We start from the raw sequence: 17093 nt of genomic DNA, 5'->3' as shown, positions 1-17093 counted from the left end.
GTATCTTTTTTTATATATATATATATATGCAAAAAAAATTGCTTTGTCATGAGGTATTGTGTGTAGATTGATGAGTAAAAATGTAATTTATTTCATTTTAGAATAACGCTGTAACGTAACAAAATGTGGGAAAAGTCAAGGGGTCTGAATACTTTCCGAATGCACTGTAGGTAGAGTTAAAACACCAATCCCAAGTTTCACACACATTGATTACACAAGGACATTTCTCAATGGATGTTGTAATAGAGAATAAAGAACAGAGTTGTAGCCTACACCATTTCTGCAGTGCTTATTACAGTTCAGCTTGGGGCCGGTATTCAAACAAACACAAAGGACCAGTAAACTGTGATAGACTAAGGGAATTTCTGCTTGAACAGATAGACATCTGTGGCCTTTACAGCTAATTTAATCTCCATGAATGTTTGGGAAATTGCCTTCAATCTATCGCTGTGTACAGGTCATTAATCTGTGTTTGTTTGAATTCCCACCTAATTGTAATCTTGTGTATCATCAAAAGAACAGTTGGGTGCCGATCGCGGGTTATAGGCATTGCAGCTTTTAAAAGGCAATTTCCGATTGAGCTGGCATATGCAGCGTGTACTGTGAATGGGATCTCCGCGAACACGAGAACATTGCTTTTCAAACCCGCAATGCCTATAACCCACAATCAGATTGAATCCCAGCCTAAGTATTCAAATGAGTGATTCAGATTTTTCAATGTGTGCGAGCTGAATTAGAAGCAAATACCCTCAAAGCTAGTCTTGCTTGTAAACAGATCTAATACAAACAGTTTGCACGCTCTACTTTTTCCCCATCTTAAATCAATGCTGTAATTTAAATGTCACAATTTACAAAGTCACATTTACAATCTGATGATTTAAAACAACTATAATCTCTTAATTTCATTTCTTTCAAAGTTATTTAAAACGTTAAATTGCATCAGAATGTAATGACTTGCATACCCCCCCCCCCCCCCTCACACAAGGCCACATGAATAAAATAGTATATCAGGCTATTCTAGCTAGCCTAAAGGTCTCTGATAAACAAACTCTGTTATAAGATTGATATAAAATGCTCCAAGGTTACACTTCAATATGGCAACATATATTGAAAAACGTCCTCACCGTATGAACTAGAATACAAAGCAACAATTCATAATACTGTCAGTTTAACATTGACACACATGAATTCCTGAAAACGTTGGGTGGTTTCTGCGAAATTGGTCTTGCAAAACAATACAGAATGGTAATCCTTACTAACAAGTATGATACAACCAGTATGGATCAAGTCGTTGGCTTAAATCAACATGTTTAGCCAACACCACTAACCTAATATAATGCAAAAAGGAGGAACAATTCTACCCCACGAACCCTCTAGTCTAGCAAACCATTGTGCATTCTAACAAAGAAACTGCATTGGCCGTTACTACTAGTTCTCTAATACACTACTTTAAAATCAGATTTACGTTGATTATCCCAGGCAAAGCATATAACTCTACACTCCCGCCTTTCCCAGCCTCAGATAAAACATTTCAACCCTTACCCCTTATTATCCCTGCCTGAAGAACTGAAATCCTGTACAACTAACTATCCATGGATTCTCGCTCAGCCCTATAATGCTCAGCTTGTACATGGCTTTTAGCCCTGGTCAGGAAATCCACAAAGAAACCCAGCAGAAATCCCCTTTTCACAAAACTAAGTATAACCTCCCTTTTCCAATAAATACAGATTGCATTGTCTTTCCAGTTAGAAGTCTTATTAATATGTGGAAGCAGCAACTGTCTGAATTCAAAATGGTCCCACTGAATATCTTTGTCATCCATATAAATCACAAGAAACCTCAAAGTCTGTATATGCATAGAAGTCTTTAAACAACATAGCTGTGATTCAACCTAGTTTGTTTGGGGGAAGGTTCCAACATATGAATACTATTTAGATGTTTATAACACAGTTCGCTGCAGTATTTTCACAGAAAAAGTAGGAAGCTCTAGATTCTAATTCAAATACATAATTCTCCAAGATATCTAAAGCACTACACCACAAGTTAAGAGAAAAACAAAATCAATTGATCCTTTTCTTTTTTTTGTGCTAACTACTCAGGCACACGGAAATAGAAAAGGTATCAACAGCTTACTAATATCAATATGTGCCTTATAAGCTACTGTCACAAAAGATGCCATTTCATCCTGTGTATAACAGTACATGTATGGCCAATGTCCATTTTGATTGCCAACTGTTCTCAGTAGGTGTATTTTTTTTATCCCTCACCAAACTAGTCATATGATCAGGTACCCAAAAGGACATGATAATGTAATAAAGGGTGATGACCATATTCCTCATAAGATATTAGTCTATGATCATCATATAGGGGAATCAGGTCCTACTGACCTTAGCATTATCCCACTCACTCCTACTATACCTATAACACTAGGCTAATCATGACCTAGCCAGTCTTCTCAAAAGAGTTTGATTGTAATTTCTGCATATAATCAAATACGTAAAGTCTATAGAGCCTGTGAGAGAACTAGAAATTATTACCTAAGAGAGATACCTTTCCTCAGGGCAAGAAGCTTCTTAATAAAGGGGGGAGGGGGGGGGACGATCCCTTTGTATAGAGACAGACAGTAATACAGGAGATCATTGGAAGTCAGTCTTCGCTTCAGTGATTGGATAGGAGCCTTGCATAGCAGGTCACCCACGAGGCTCTTCAGCTCTTGAAACGGGTCTGCTCACATATGTGGTTGAATTTCCTGCAACAAGGTGAAAAGGAAACAATACAAATGTGTCACATCATGAACCAGAGCTGCTGTGTGAGGAGCTGTGACGTGTGAAGGAGTGATTGCAGCTTTCCTCTACTAGCAGGTGTGATTGGCCAAGCTGATACAACAGTGTCCTCTGCTGGTAGAATGCATGTACAGCCACACTGAAGACTCTAACAGTGACCACACAACTATACAGACACTACATACATAAAACTATGTCATGACCAAAGGTATGTGGACACCTGCTCGCCAAACATTTCATTCCAAAATTATGGGCATCAATATGGAATTGGTCCCCCATTTGCTGCTATAACAGCCTCCACTCTTCTGGGAAGGCTTTCCACTAGATGTTGGAACATTGCTGCGGGGATTTGCTTCCATTCAGCCTCAAGAGCATTAGTGAGGTCGGGCACTGATGTTGGGCGATTAGGCCTTGCTCGCAGTCGGCGTTCCAATTCATCCCAAAGGTGTTCGATGGGGTTGAGGTCAGGGCTCTGTGCAGGCCAGTCAAGTTCTTCCACACCGGTCTCGTCAAACCATTTCTGTATGGACCTCGCTTTGTGCACGGGAGCATTGTCATGCTGAAACAGGAAAGGGCCTTCCCCAATCTGTTGCCACAAAGTTGTGGCACAGAATCGTCTAGAATGTCATTGTATGCTGTACGTTAAGATGTCTCTTCACTGGAACTAAGGGGACTAGCCCGAACCATGAAAAACCGCCCTAGAACATTATTCCTCCTCCACCAAACTTTACAGTTGGCACTATGCATTGGGGCAGGTTGCATTCTCCTGGCATCCGCCAAACCCAGATTCATTCGTCCGTCTGCCAGATGGTGAAGCATGATTCATCACTCCAGAGAACGCGTTTCCACTGCTCCAGTCCAATGGCGGTGAGCTTTACACTACTCCAGCCGACGCTTGGCATTGCGCATGGTGATCTTAGGCTTGTGTGCGGCTGCTCAGCCATGGAAACCCATTTCATTAAGTTCCTGACGAGCAGTTATTGTGCTGGCTTTTGTATGTACAGTGGGGAAAAAAAGTATTTAGTCAGCCACCAATTGTGCAAGTTCTCCCACTTAAAAAGATGAGAGAGGCCTGTAATTTTCATCATAGGTACACGTCAACTATGACAGACAAAATGAGAAAAGAAAATCCAGAAAATCACATTGTAGGATTTTTAATGAATTTATTTGCAAATTATGGTGGAAAATAAGTATTTGGTCAATAACAAAAGTTTCTCAATACTTTGTTATATACCCTTTGTTGGCAATGACACAACAGTTTTCACACACTGTTGCTGGTATTTTGGCCCATTCCTCCATGCAGATCTCCTCTAGAGCAGTGATGTTTTGGGGCTGTCGCTGGGCAACACGGACTTTCAACTCCCTCCAAAGATTTTCTATGGGGTTGAGATCTGGAGACTGGCTAGGCCACTCCAGGACCTTGAAATGCTTCTTACGAAGCCACTCCTTCGTTGCCTGGGCGGTGTGTTTGGGATCATTGTCATGCTGAAAGACCCAGCCACGTTTCATCTTCAATGCCCTTGCTGATGGAAGGAGGTTTTCACTCAAAATCTCATGATACATGGCCCCATTCATTCTTTCCTTTACACGGATCAGTCGTCCTGGTCCCTTTGCAGAAAAACTGCCCCAAAGCATGATGTTTCTACCCCCATGCTTCACATTAGGTATGGTGTTCTTTGGATGCAACTCAGCATTCTTTGTCCTCCAAACACGACGAGTTGAGTTTTTACCAAAAAGTTCTATTTTGGTTTCATCTGACCATAAGACATTCTCCCAATCCTCTTCTGGATCATCCAAATGCACTCTAGCAAACTTCAGACGGGCCTGGACATGTATTGGCTTAAGCAGGGGGACACGTCTGGCACTGCAGGATTTGAGTCCCTGGCGGCGTAGTGTGTTACTGATGGTAGGCTTTGTTACTTTGGTCCCAGCTCTCTGCAGGTCATTCACTAGGTCCCCCCGTGTGGTTCTGGGATTTTTGCTCACCGTTCTTGTGATCATTTTGACCCCACAGGGTGAGATCTTGCGTGGAGCCCCAGATCGAGGGAGATTATCAGTGGTCTTGTATGTCTTCCATTTCCTAATAATTGCTCCCATAGTTGATTTCTTCAAACCAAGCTGCTTACCTATTGCAGAGTCTTCCCAGCCTGGTGCAGGTCTACAATTTTGTTTCTGGTGTCCTTTGACAGCTCTTTGGTCTTGGCCATAGTGGAGTTTGGAGTGTGACTGTTTGAGGTTGTGGACAGGTGTCTTTTATACTGATAACAAGTTCAAACAGGTGCCATTAATACAGGTAACGAGTGGAGGACAGAGGAGCCTCTTTAAGAAGAAGTTACAGGTCTGTGAGAGCCAGAAATATTGCTTGTTTGTAGGTGACCAAATACTTATTTTCCACCATAATTTGCAAATCAATTCATTAAAAATCCTACAATGTGATTTTCTGGAAAGAAAATGCTCAATTTGTCTGTCATAGGTGACGTGTACCTATGATGAAAATTACAGGCCTCTCTCATCTTTTTAAGTGGGAGAACTTGCACAATTGGTGGCTGACTAAATACTTTTTTTCCCCCACTGTATGTATGTATATATATATATATATATATTTAAGCTTGGACTGTGGAGACCTATTCAGAAGATAATGGCCACATGTAACTTACGTGGCGTGGTGTGCCTTTACTTGAGTACGGCAGTTGCGTCCCCAATAACAGTCAGGCCGAGACGTCACAGCAGCTGTGGGAAAGAATATTAAACAAATCAAGCTTAATTCCTAATTCGGACATGCTAGTTCATTGCCATCTCCCAGTCTACTGCCGTTAGAGGCTGTGTCGTTGTGGGCAGTGCTCTCTCTCACCTGGAAGCTCCGAGGCAGGGATGTTCTGTCTGTATTTGTAGGCCAGCTCCTTGAAGGCACGCAGGCCGCAGCAGAAACACATTATGGCGTTACTGTTGATGCGATAATCTGGGATAGAAAAAGTGGAGAGTGAGAGTTACTAGTGTGTTCCAAAGTGAGGTGGAAGGATGCTCTGCACTGTCAGTAGGACTTAGAACCATGTTCAAGATGGGAAGCTTAATGGTGGCGTTCCAGTTTATCGTTTTTGCAGTTGTGTTGATTATCATATCTCATAACATCTGCAGATGTGGCTCAGAAACACTTTATTATGATGTAGCAAATTTCTGAGAGATGTGCAGTGCAACTGCAAAAAAGACAACCACGAATGCTTCCAATCTCAAGTTTTATGTGAGGTGAAAAGGATAGTGTCAGACTGACCAGAGAGATAGAAGGTTCCCTGTTGCAGGCCCCGAAGACCCTCCTGTAGCATGTCCCTCCACGACATCCCTCTGGCTGCCAAGTAATTCTGCAAGCAGAAGGGATGACAGGTTATAGATTATAATATTAGACTTTATTGATCTCCATAGTAGAGAAATTATAAACAAATGCAAAGGAAATACATTCACTTAAACTGGGTTATGTAACCAGGGGCCGGTTTCCCAGACACAGATTAAGACTAGTCCTGGACTAAAAAGCATGGTCAATGGAGAATGTCATTGAAATAGTGTTTTAGTCCAGGACTAAGATTAATCTGTGTAGATGCTGTTTCTGGGTGTACAGACAGACCAATGGTTAGAGCCGAGGAGTATAAAAAGGAAGTACCTGGAGGATCTCTGATTCATAGTTATTGCTGTTCAGAACACCGTCCAGACATTTGTCTGTAAGGTTGAGTTCTGTGGAAGAAGACATGGATATTATATTTCTCATACTGGTAAACATGCTACTGCAATGTGATACGGTAACAAATGATGAGTAAGACATAGGGATAATATAGGAAATGTATCTTGGTAAATTTCCATTTGCAACCACTACTGTCAATAAACTTTCCACAATGATAGTGTTACCTCGGATATCACCCAAAAGGTCTTGTTAACTAAGCATCACAGCCCAGTGTGAAGTTTGTACCTGTTATTTTCTAAGGTCAATTAAAGAACTATCCACAAACTTGGTATCAAGTACTACAACTTGATACTAATTCTCAAATGGATAGTTTGGGATATTGGCAATGAACTTGTGGATAAAAATGTTATGTCTCTGCGTCCAGTATGAAGGAAGTTCGAGGTAGTTTCGTGAGCCAATGCTAAGCTAGTGCTAGTTAGCGTTGGCTAACGAAACTACCTTTAACTTCCTTCATACTGGATGCAGAGACATACATTTTTTATCCATGAGTTCATTGGACTGCCAAAATCACGAACCTTAAATTACCATTTTGTTCAACCTTGTATTCTTTATTTACCTTTGAATATATCAGGGACAAACTTTGAACCAGTGCTTAGTAAATCTAGCCATTAGGAGTACTAGAGCAGAGACAAACCATTGAAATGTGCTAGACAGCCCTGACAGCCGATCCTCTGGCAGCCCCAGTACATGTGGCAAAAGGGCTGTTGGCACGTCACACCTGCCCAACACAAAGAACCACATCTATCAGCATATTCAGCCAAAGCAACCGTGCAGTTGGTCCATTAACATTGACTGACAGGCCTGTGGGCCACACACATTGCTGAGCGGAGAGTTGCTGGCCAATGAGCTCGGCGCGGCGGTCTGGCATGGGCTGCAGGCAGCAGGTGCAGATGACATGGCTGCCCCGAGGAGGGCACGTGTACTCCGGAGGAGCTGCAGGAGGAAGACAGGACACAGAGGGAGACATCTCAATAGGATACATATCTTCTGGGTCAAGGCCCTGAAGGGTGCACACTGTACTGCAGATGGTCAGATGCACTACAAGAATTCTAACACATTTCTGTGTTCAGGCGAGTGCAACATATTGATAGATAATTTGATCTGTAAGTGCACTCCATTATGTTGTCACTACATCAACCAATACAATGTAGAATTATTACATATCAGATATAAAAGCATTATATAAATGTAATCCATTATTGTCATGATCACCAGTTCGGCACATAGTTCAGTACCTGTAGTTGGGAGGTCAGAGCATGTTGATGGCCCCTCTCCAGGGGGTTTCCCAGCCCTGTCCTCAGGAGTTGGTGGGGCTGGTCCTAGAGGAGCTGGCCCTGTGGCCCACAGTACCTGGCTGACCTCCTTCCTGTAGCCTGGACACTGTCTGCACATCACAAAGGGTTGGCTGTGGACACACAACAACAGGAACAAGGAGAAAAGGTTTCAGAGGGAGAAAAACACACAACAACGCAGTCACACACTCTTGGTGACATACACACAAGACCACAAACACTTTCACGCATACACACAGCTACCCTTTTATCTGACCTGATATCAGAGGTGTCACTGTCGTTGTCAGAGAGCTCAAAGAGATAATCAGAGCTGCCCTCTTCATCAGAGAAGGAACGCTCAATCTTTGGCTGCAGCATGTCCCGGGTTATCTTGTTGTGGCTGTCCATGCTCTTCAGGTCCTCCTCACTGCGACACTTCTCTGTGGACACACAGGGTCAATATTTCAATGCTTTATCCACACACAAAAAGAGATGGTACAAACAAAGGCCCACATATTTTATAGGCTCGCCCTGTACAGATATTTGGGAAAAGGCACAAAAGACAAGGAGAAACACAAGACAAGATGCACAAATGCCGTGTTTAACAGGGGGAAGAGCTGGTGACTATCCCCAGTACTGTTAATGGAGGTACAAGGGTAGAGTAGGGCAGATTGGACACAAACCTGGGTGTTGGATAAGGTAGGCCTCCACCAGGTTGTTGAGGATGTGATTCTTGCGGATCCTCTCTACGGGGCAGCGACAGGTGGGGCAGAGAGACGAACGCTCCATCCAGCCAGAGTAACACGCAGCACAGAAGGTGTGCATACAGGGCTGCAGGCTAGTTGGGAGACACAGGGAGATGATAACATGAACAATGAAACACGCAGTAGCGGCAGCTTTCTGTCTTATAGAATGGAATTACTAGGAATTATAACATTTTGTTTATATGACTATATATTATATTTATTGAAACCTTTATTTTTCCATCTGCTGCGAAAAGCCACAAGCAATGAAAAAGTGGAGTGGGCCTATTTTCTAATGTAGTAATAGGTAGAGTCTTGCTGTACCTGACACAGTCATGAAGTAGGTCCTGACAGATGATACAGGTGAGCGACTCCTCCATTTTGTCAGTCTTGGCTCCTTCCACAGTCACAGCAGCTTTTCCCAACAGATCCCTGATAAGAGTTCCCTTAGCTGGGCCCGGGCCCACCACCTCAATACTGGAAGTATGTGGCAGTCCAAAATCATAGTTCTTATCTAGAGAAGGAACAGGGAAAAACTGTTACACTCAAGTGTCACCAACCAAGTATCAAGACCCCACAATGTAATGACACTGACCAGCACTGTCAGTTTTCCTCTTCTTTCTCTCTGGCTCCATGTCCCCCTCTTCCTTATCCAGCATTGTGACTCTGCTCTGGGCTTCAGTCTGTCGTGCATTTGTTGAGCAGAGGAGGTAAGAGTTGGGCTCCTCAGCCTTGCCTACAGAGGACGCAGCACATTCAAGACCCTCAGAACCTGAGAGACAAAGAATTAAAAGCCCATGAGATTGATGCAAATTCAGTTACCTGTGCCTGTCCTTCAATATCAGGAGATTTACAAGTAGTAGTGATCATAAAAGTCTGATCATATCTGATCAAGTCTATCATATTATCAGTTGGCCAGAGCTGTCCTTGAATTAAAGGATTTTGAAAGAGGTAAAGAGAGTGAACAAAGCTGGCACAATTTAAGGGAGACATGCTATACCGGTTGAATAATTTGAGGGGGGAGGGCGGCATGCTTCACAGTTACCTAAAACATAGATTTACATAGAAGCCTCCCTGCTTCCCCTCAATGAGGACCATATAGAGCAAGCGCAGGCCAGATGGAAAGCCTACCTGAGGCAGAGGAGTGCAGGAGGGAGGCTGCAGAGGAACATTCTGTGGAGGGGGAGAACGTGTGGAGGAGGTGGGAGGAGGAGGTTGAGGGCTGGGGCTCCTCTAAAGCCTGCTGCTCCCGTGGAGGTCCAACCAGGAATGGCTCCACAGACACTGCTGCTGGAACAGGGCAGGGCTGGGCTTTCTGCTGCATATCTGAGCATTTGGTGGCACCGCCTGACAGGATGAGAATGGGTGGTAAGCAACAAACAAGCTAATGAAATCAGCCTGCAAATGTTTTTCATGAAAAATATAAGGTCGCCATCAAACATCACATTGATTTGGGTATTTACTACTTACCAATTGAGTCTTGTGAGAATGTCCTCTCTGCTTTTATGGACTGATATATGTAGGCAATGTCTGTAGGAGCAAGAGATTGCACACCATTCTTATACTTTACTCAGTTGTTGAGGCAAACTTTTGTGAACAATTCATTAAATATCCCAAAAAAGGGAACATATTACTCTTATTTTGATAGGTCAGCTAAACTCATTCTTAAACAACTCAGTTTACACAAGTTAATTGTGTATGTATTATATAACCAAGGTGGCAGCAGTGGAAGGTACACAGGAAAACAAGTGGCCTAAAAGACCTGTATGCACTATGAACTACTGATTTATAAACACTTTCTGAAGAAACTAAGAAAAGCGTTATATTCTTTCTACAGCGGTTCGTTTTTTTTTACTTACACAACACTCACAATAATATGAAGTAGGCCTATATTAAGCTGGCAACCGTGCCCTATGCTCTGTGTTTATTTAACCAATTTGTTGAAGTTATATTATCTTAAGGAGATATAACCAATGTAAAACAGAGAAACCAACATTATCGTGTAGCAACAAAGCGACCACAGAGTGAAACACCCTAATCAATATAGGAAAGAACATACTTTGCTCTGGCTCGTTTTTCCTGTACACAAAGTAGATGACATCTCCATTCTGCAGCATATGAATCTGCTTTTTCACCAGCTTGGACATGTTAATCACTGTACCATTGGTGCTAGAGGGGTGAAAAACAAAACAAAAACACTAATCAGTCATTTCTGTAGTGGATTTATCAGCAGCCTTGGAAGAAATCCCAGACTAGGGATGCAGTTATTATTATAGCAGCAATGAACAGGGCATTGATTAAATAGTAGCTTCTCTTCATGGGATGTATAGGGATGGAATTGTATCCTACACTATTGAGTAACTAAACTGTCGCATTCAACTTTTCTATTGCAGAGGTTTCCACAATATTCAGGAGCAAAACAGAGTTACCACTGTGCTCAATGATGCTTAGCATAATGCAGTGGGTGTGTGTCTGTGTGTGTACACTAAAGTAATGTGTGTAGAGAAGACCTTGCTGACTCAGAGCATGGTAAAACATAACCTCTAATTACTGGTTAGTGCCATTTGCCTCATTGCCTGCAAGCTGGTTGCTTTACACTGACAATTAGATTGCACTGTGATGTGCAGGCAAAGATCTGTTCAATCCACCATTAAATCCACTGATCAGTCACAACAAACAGGACAATCTGCATAACATATTTTTCTATTATAATAAAACCTAACATAGATGCAGGTTCAAATCTATTTAGCTTAATTAGGCTAACAGATGTCAAATGCATTACATTACCATGTTATCACATTGTTAAACATACATAATTGATCAGTTGATCGTTGAAAATGGACCTACATTGAGCCTATAGGCTATACAGGACTTAGAAGAATAAACCCCAAAGAAAAACCTATTGACAAGACACCCTCCTCATACCTCATGTCCTCTAGCCACACCAACCCTGAGCTCTCATCCTGGACTATCTTACAGTGATCCCCTGAGACCAGTTTGCTAGCAGGAAAGGAAAGATCACAGCCTGGTGAAAGAAAATGATGGTTAATAAAATGCACAGAAAATCACAACATAGTCTAAGATTACTATTTTCAACATGATTTGAATAAGCTAGATGTTCTCAAATGTTAGGCTACTTATGGAGCTGTTGTGCTATATCATGTGTAAAAAGCATTACTTTGTTTACGTCATGTTACTGTAAACAAGGCCAATTAGGACCTATTCATTATCCATTTTAAAATACCAGGAAAACATGGCTTTAGGCAATGGGCACTTGATACTTTCACGAGTGGGCTCCGAATTACCAGACTGAGATTGTACAATTATGCAGATTTATTGTTGATACATTCTTCTCTTCTTCTTTTATACCATATTGTGGGTCCTGCATAGCATACTAGCTTATTAAACTCAGACACTTTGTATTGGAAAGCAGACTCCTGGAATTCAATATAATAGAGACTAAACCTTTCCTTGAGCAAAATCCATACAAAAAAAACGTACTATTCTGCACACATGTTCTCAATAGACACCTTTGTTATCATCAGAGGGGCTGTTTACGTTTAGTGACATAGGGCACTGTGCCTTGAATGAACTGGTTTTATTAAAGAGCCCAGACACTGCCTGGCACTCATGTCTATGACATGGTATCTTTTGTCACAAACATCAAGACATTTATAAACCAGATCCTCAAAAACAAGCAACATTCATTATATTTAGTTAAAAGTGTTCAAAACACTTTTTTTCAAATAAGTGTCATGTCTTATAGAATATATTTTACACATTACTATTATTGTGGGAGCAATAATCATTAATATTTAGAACATGTATTTTAGTAGCTCATTAAATATTTACATAATGTATAGATAACAGTTAAGTGTCCTACCACAGAACTTTCTATATCTTTCAGAAATTAGCCTACAATATGGTGGTGACTTAATCTCACTGTGTGGGATAGTAATTTTACCTTTTCTTCGCCCGACAGTGCATTCCCTGTTGACAAGCAATACTTCAGATTCAGTGTCCACCTTTACTAACTTCCCCCATGGTTGACTTCTTCCATGCTTCTCCATGTCCAAAGCTGATACGTTCCAGTTTTCTAGCTATAACTTTTGATCAAATCATGAACATTAGAGATGCAAACACACTTCTTAGATCGGTGGCAGCAAATATGTCATCCAAGTATCGAAACCTATTCTAGTTGAGAAATGTGGAGCACTTGCTAGCTAGGTAGCTAACATTAGCTACTAGCTAACTAGCTTAGCTTAGAAGTATAAACAATGAAGCAACCACCCTGTTTGGAAGAAGAAACGTCAACGTCAAGATGTTACTGTACCTAGCTAGCTAAGCTAACTACAGTAGCTAAAACGTTTGATTAGCAAGGTATTTAGAGTTAGTTGATATTTGAAGCTAGTCAATCAAACAACAAAACAAGTCAATGGTGGACATGCGACGACAATCAACTTCGTTCTAAAAAAAAATAAGCACGCTAAAGCGGGCTGCTAACGTTAGCTAGCTAAGTTACTAGTAGCTAGCTAGCTAGCTAGCTACCGTTAGCTATCAAACTGCTTAGCTATCAAACTGCTTATCAGATGCTAGAAACGAGAAAGAATACGATTTAGCTACCTTGAAAATAGAGTTCAAAAGCGCGATTATTTCGTTCGATTATTTTTGCTTGAAGATGTTTTGTGCTTTCATTTTCCAGCTTGGCACACACACTAGTTTACTTCCTGGCAACCAAAGGTATTTACAGGCAGCAGCTGATGGAGGAGGGGCGGAGAAAGTAGTCTGGAAAAAAATACAGGTTTTTTTATATTTTATTTCACCTTTATTTAACCAGGTAAGCCAGTTGAGAACAGGTTCTCATTTACAACTGCGACCTGGCCAAGATAAAGCAAAGTAGTGCAATAAAAACAACACAGAGTTACATATGGGGTAAAAAAAACATAAAGTCAGAAATACAACAGAAAATATATATACAGTGTGTGCAAATGTAGCAAGTTATGGAGGTAAGGCTATAGTGCAGAATAATTACAATAGTATTAACACTGGAATGCTAGATGTGCAAGAGATGATGTGCAAATAGAGATACTGGGGTGCAAAAGAGCAAAATAAATAACAATATAGGGATGAGGTAGTTGGGTGGGCTAATTTCAGATGGGCTGTGTACAGGTGCAGTGATCGGTAAGGTGCTCTGACAACTGATGCTTAAAGTTATTGAGGGAGATAAGAGTCTCCAGCTTCAGAGATTTTTGCAATTCGTTCCAGTCATTGGCAGCAGAGAACTGGAAGGAATGGCGGCCAAAGGAGGTGTTGGCTTTGGGAATGACCAGTGAGATATACCTGCTGGAGCGCAGACTACGGGTGGGTGCTGCTATGGTGACCAATGAGCTAAGATAAGGCGGGGATTTGCCTAGCAGTGATTTATAGATGGCCTGGAGCCAGTGGGTTTGACGACGAACATGTAGTGAGGACCAGCCAACAAGAGCATACAGGTCACAGTGGTGGGTAGTGTATGGGGCTTTGGAGACAAAACGGATGGCACTGTGATAGACTACATCCAATTTGCTGAGTAGAGTGTTGGAGGCTATTTTGTAAATGACATCGCCGAAGTCAAGGATCGGTAGGATAGTCAGTTTTACGAGGGCATGTTTGGCAGCATGAGTGAAGGAGGCTTTGTTGCGAAATAGGAAGCCGATTCTAGATTTAACTTTGGATTGGAGATTCTTTATGTGAGTCTGGAAGTTGAGTTTACAGTCTAACCAGACACCTAGATATTTGTAGTTGTCCACATACTCTAGGTCAGACCCGTCGAGAGTGGTGATTCTAGTCGGGTGGGCGGGTGCTAGCAGCGTTCGATTGAAAAGCATGCATTTAGTTTTACTAGTGTTTAAGAGCAGTTGAAGGCTACTGAAGGATTGTTGTATGGCATTGAAGCTCGTTTGGAGGTTTGTTAACACAGTGTCCAATGAAGGGCCAGATGTATACAAAATGGTGTCGTCTGCGTAGAGGTGGATCTGAGAGTCACCAGCAGCAAGAGCGACATCATTGATATACACGGAGAAAAGTGTCGGCCCAAGAATTGAACCCTGTGGCACCCCCATAGAGACTGCCATAGGTCCAGACAACAGGCCCTCCGATTTGACACACTGAACTCTATCTGAGAAGTAGTTGGTGAACCAGGCGAGGCAGTCATTTGAGAAACCAAGGCTATTTAGTCTGCCAATAAGAATGCGGTGGTTGACAGAGTCGAAAGCCTTGGCCAGGTCGATGAAGACGGCTGCACAGTACTGTCTATTATCAATCGTGGTTATAATATCGTTTAGGACCTTGAGCGTGGCTGAAGTGCACCCGTGACCAGCTCGGAAACCGGATTGCATAGCGGAGAAGGTACGGTGGTATTCGAAATGGTCGATGATCTGTTTGTTAACTGTTTGTTAAGACAAGAGGACTCGAATATCCCACAACTGTTTGCAAAAATGGGACCAGGTCCCATTAATTTGTTTATTTTCTAACGCTTCCGCGTGGAATTATTACATTGTCTTAAAGCTGTATTTTTGGTCGAAAATATACTGTAATGCCAATGCCAAAACCCTGGATATACAACCATTTTCTTTAGGAATGTAGTGAAGTAAAAGTTGTCAAAATTATAAATATTAAATAAAGTAAAGTACAGATACCCCCAAAAAACTACTTAAGAAGTACTTTAAAGTATTTTTACTTAAGTACTTTACACCACTGCATGCAGCTAGAGTTAGGGTTAGGGTACCGTGTAACTATGTTTGTCCTCTGTAGTTGCATGCCTTTCTTTCTTTGCTGAAATCCATACTTTTTAATAAAACGTTAATTAAATAGAACCACCGACTGTTTCCATGTTGAGTTTCAATTGGCACATGCGCATTTGCGCTGAGTTGCCATCTTAGAGCAACAGCAATGAGGAAAACTGTCGGTGGTTGTATTTGATTAACGTTTTATTAAAGCTGCAATATGTAACTTTCTTGGGTGACCCACCAAATTCACATAGAAATGTGAGTTATAGATTTGTCATTCTCATTGAAAGCAAGTCTAAGAACTGGTAGATCTGTTCTATGTGCACTATTTCTATGTTCTTAAAGGGTAGGTAGCATAAACATAACCACATGTAACATATGGATTTGCATTAGAATACGCATCAAAAGTCACAATACAAAGTTACACCTCAATTTTCTATTTTTCAAGTTATTACATAAAACTGATCAGAATTCCGAAAAATGCTGAAGTAATGCCGGAAAAAACATTTGAGAGGTGTGACGTAATATGGAGGACCCGGCAGGGCAGCCCATTCCCTATAACCATCAAACTCAACTCTGGAACTCAAAGCCAGTTCCACTGCTTTTTTTAATTGTTCCCCTCTTTTTTTCAAACAAGTGTCATGTCTTATAGAATATATTTTACACATTACTATTATTGTGGGAGCAATAATCATTAATATTTAGAACATGTATTTTAGTAGCTCATTCCCACGGGGGGCCAGTATAAAAAAATATATATATGTATTCACTAACTGTAAGTCGCTCTGGATAAGAGCGTCTGCTAAATGACTAAAATGTAAATGTAATTAAATATTTACATAATGTATAGATAACAGTTAAGTGTCCTACCACAGAACTTTCTATATCTTTCAGAAATTAGCCTACAATATGGTGAAGTGACTTAATGTCACTGTGTGGGAAAGTGGTCCTCTGTAGCTCAGCTGGTAGAGCACAGCGTTTGTAACGCCAAGGTAGTGGGTTCGATCCCCGGGACCACCCATACACAAAAATGTATGCACGCACGACTGTAAGTCGCTTTGGATAAAAGCGTCTGCTAAATGGCATATTATATTATAGTAATTTTACCTTTTCTTCGCCCGACAGTGCATTCCCTGTTGACAAGCAATACTTCAGATTCAGTGTCCACCTTTACTAACTTCCCCCATGGTTGACTTCTTCCATGCTTCTCCATGTCCAAAGCTGATATGTTCCAGTTTTCTAGCTATAACTTTTGATCAAATCATGAACATTAGAGATGCAAACACACTTCTTAGATCGGTGGCAGCAAATATGTCATCCAAGTATCGAAACCTATTCTAGTTGAGAAATGTGGAGCACTTGCTAGCTAGGTAGCTAACATTAGCTACTAGCTAACTAGCTTAGCTTAGAAGTATAAACAATGAAGCAACCACCCTGTTCACCCCTGATCAAAATTCCGAAAAATGCTGAAGTCATGCCGGAAAAAACATTTGAGAGGTGTGACATAATATGGAGGACCCGGCAGGGCAGCCCATTCCCTATAACCATCAAACTCAACTCTGGAACTCAAAGCCAGTTCCACTGCTTTTTTTCATTGTTCCCCTCTAATCAGGCAATAATTTAGACCCGGGACACCAGGTGGGTGTAATTAATTATCAGGTAGAACAGAAAACCAGCAGGCTCCGGACCTCGTAGGGTAAGAGTTGAATACCCCTGCTCTATAATGTAAACTCCAACAGAAATAACTTCAAATGTATAACTTCAAATGAAACCAAATCGTTTGCACTCATGACTACTGG

The 17093-nt window shown here is 41.5% G+C and overlaps 1 protein-coding gene across 2 annotated transcripts; it reads right to left on the bottom strand.

The window, feature by feature from the left end:
• Positions 1 to 1151: 1151 nt before the first annotated feature.
• On the bottom strand, positions 1152 to 16512 carry LOC121585003 (E3 ubiquitin-protein ligase CHFR). 2 transcript variants are annotated; one of them, XM_041901301.2, is made up of 18 exons: positions 13151 to 13269; positions 12492 to 12633; positions 11453 to 11552; positions 10587 to 10696; positions 9998 to 10057; positions 9659 to 9874; positions 9123 to 9299; positions 8852 to 9041; positions 8468 to 8622; positions 8062 to 8224; positions 7749 to 7918; positions 7330 to 7446; positions 7148 to 7231; positions 6436 to 6506; positions 6052 to 6139; positions 5635 to 5742; positions 5441 to 5513; positions 1152 to 2749 (listed from the first exon to the last, which is right to left on the bottom strand). In XM_041901301.2, the coding sequence occupies exons 2-18, from the start codon at positions 12595 to 12597 to the stop codon at positions 2707 to 2709; spliced, it is 2031 nt and encodes a 676-aa protein (XP_041757235.1). In that variant the 5' UTR covers positions 12598 to 12633; positions 13151 to 13269; the 3' UTR covers positions 1152 to 2706. The 2 variants fall into 2 exon arrangements, with proteins under 2 accessions (XP_041757235.1, XP_041757236.1); XM_041901302.2 differs by lacking the exons at positions 12492 to 12633; positions 13151 to 13269 and adding an exon at positions 16402 to 16512.
• Between the last annotated feature and the right edge of the window lie 581 nt (positions 16513 to 17093).

This window comes from Coregonus clupeaformis, chromosome 16 (assembly GCF_020615455.1).
Source record: "Coregonus clupeaformis isolate EN_2021a chromosome 16, ASM2061545v1, whole genome shotgun sequence".
NCBI lineage: Eukaryota > Metazoa > Chordata > Actinopteri > Salmoniformes > Salmonidae > Coregonus > Coregonus clupeaformis.
This window is presented reverse-complemented; position numbering and strand designations above follow the sequence as displayed.

Bases quoted from the DNA above. Each gene is read 5' to 3' on its own strand.
- LOC121585003 (XM_041901302.2), bottom strand. From the start codon at position 16,507: ATGGAGAAGCATGGAAGAAGTCAACCATGGGGGAAGTTAGTAAAGGTG. The intron at 10,697-11,452 runs GTATGAGGAGGG...TCACCCCTCTAG, and splicing joins GTGTGGCTAGAGGACATGAG to CACCAATGGTACAGTGATTA. The intron at 7,919-8,061 runs GTCAGATAAAAG...GTGTGTCCACAG, and splicing joins AGTGACACCTCTGATATCAG to CCAACCCTTTGTGATGTGCA.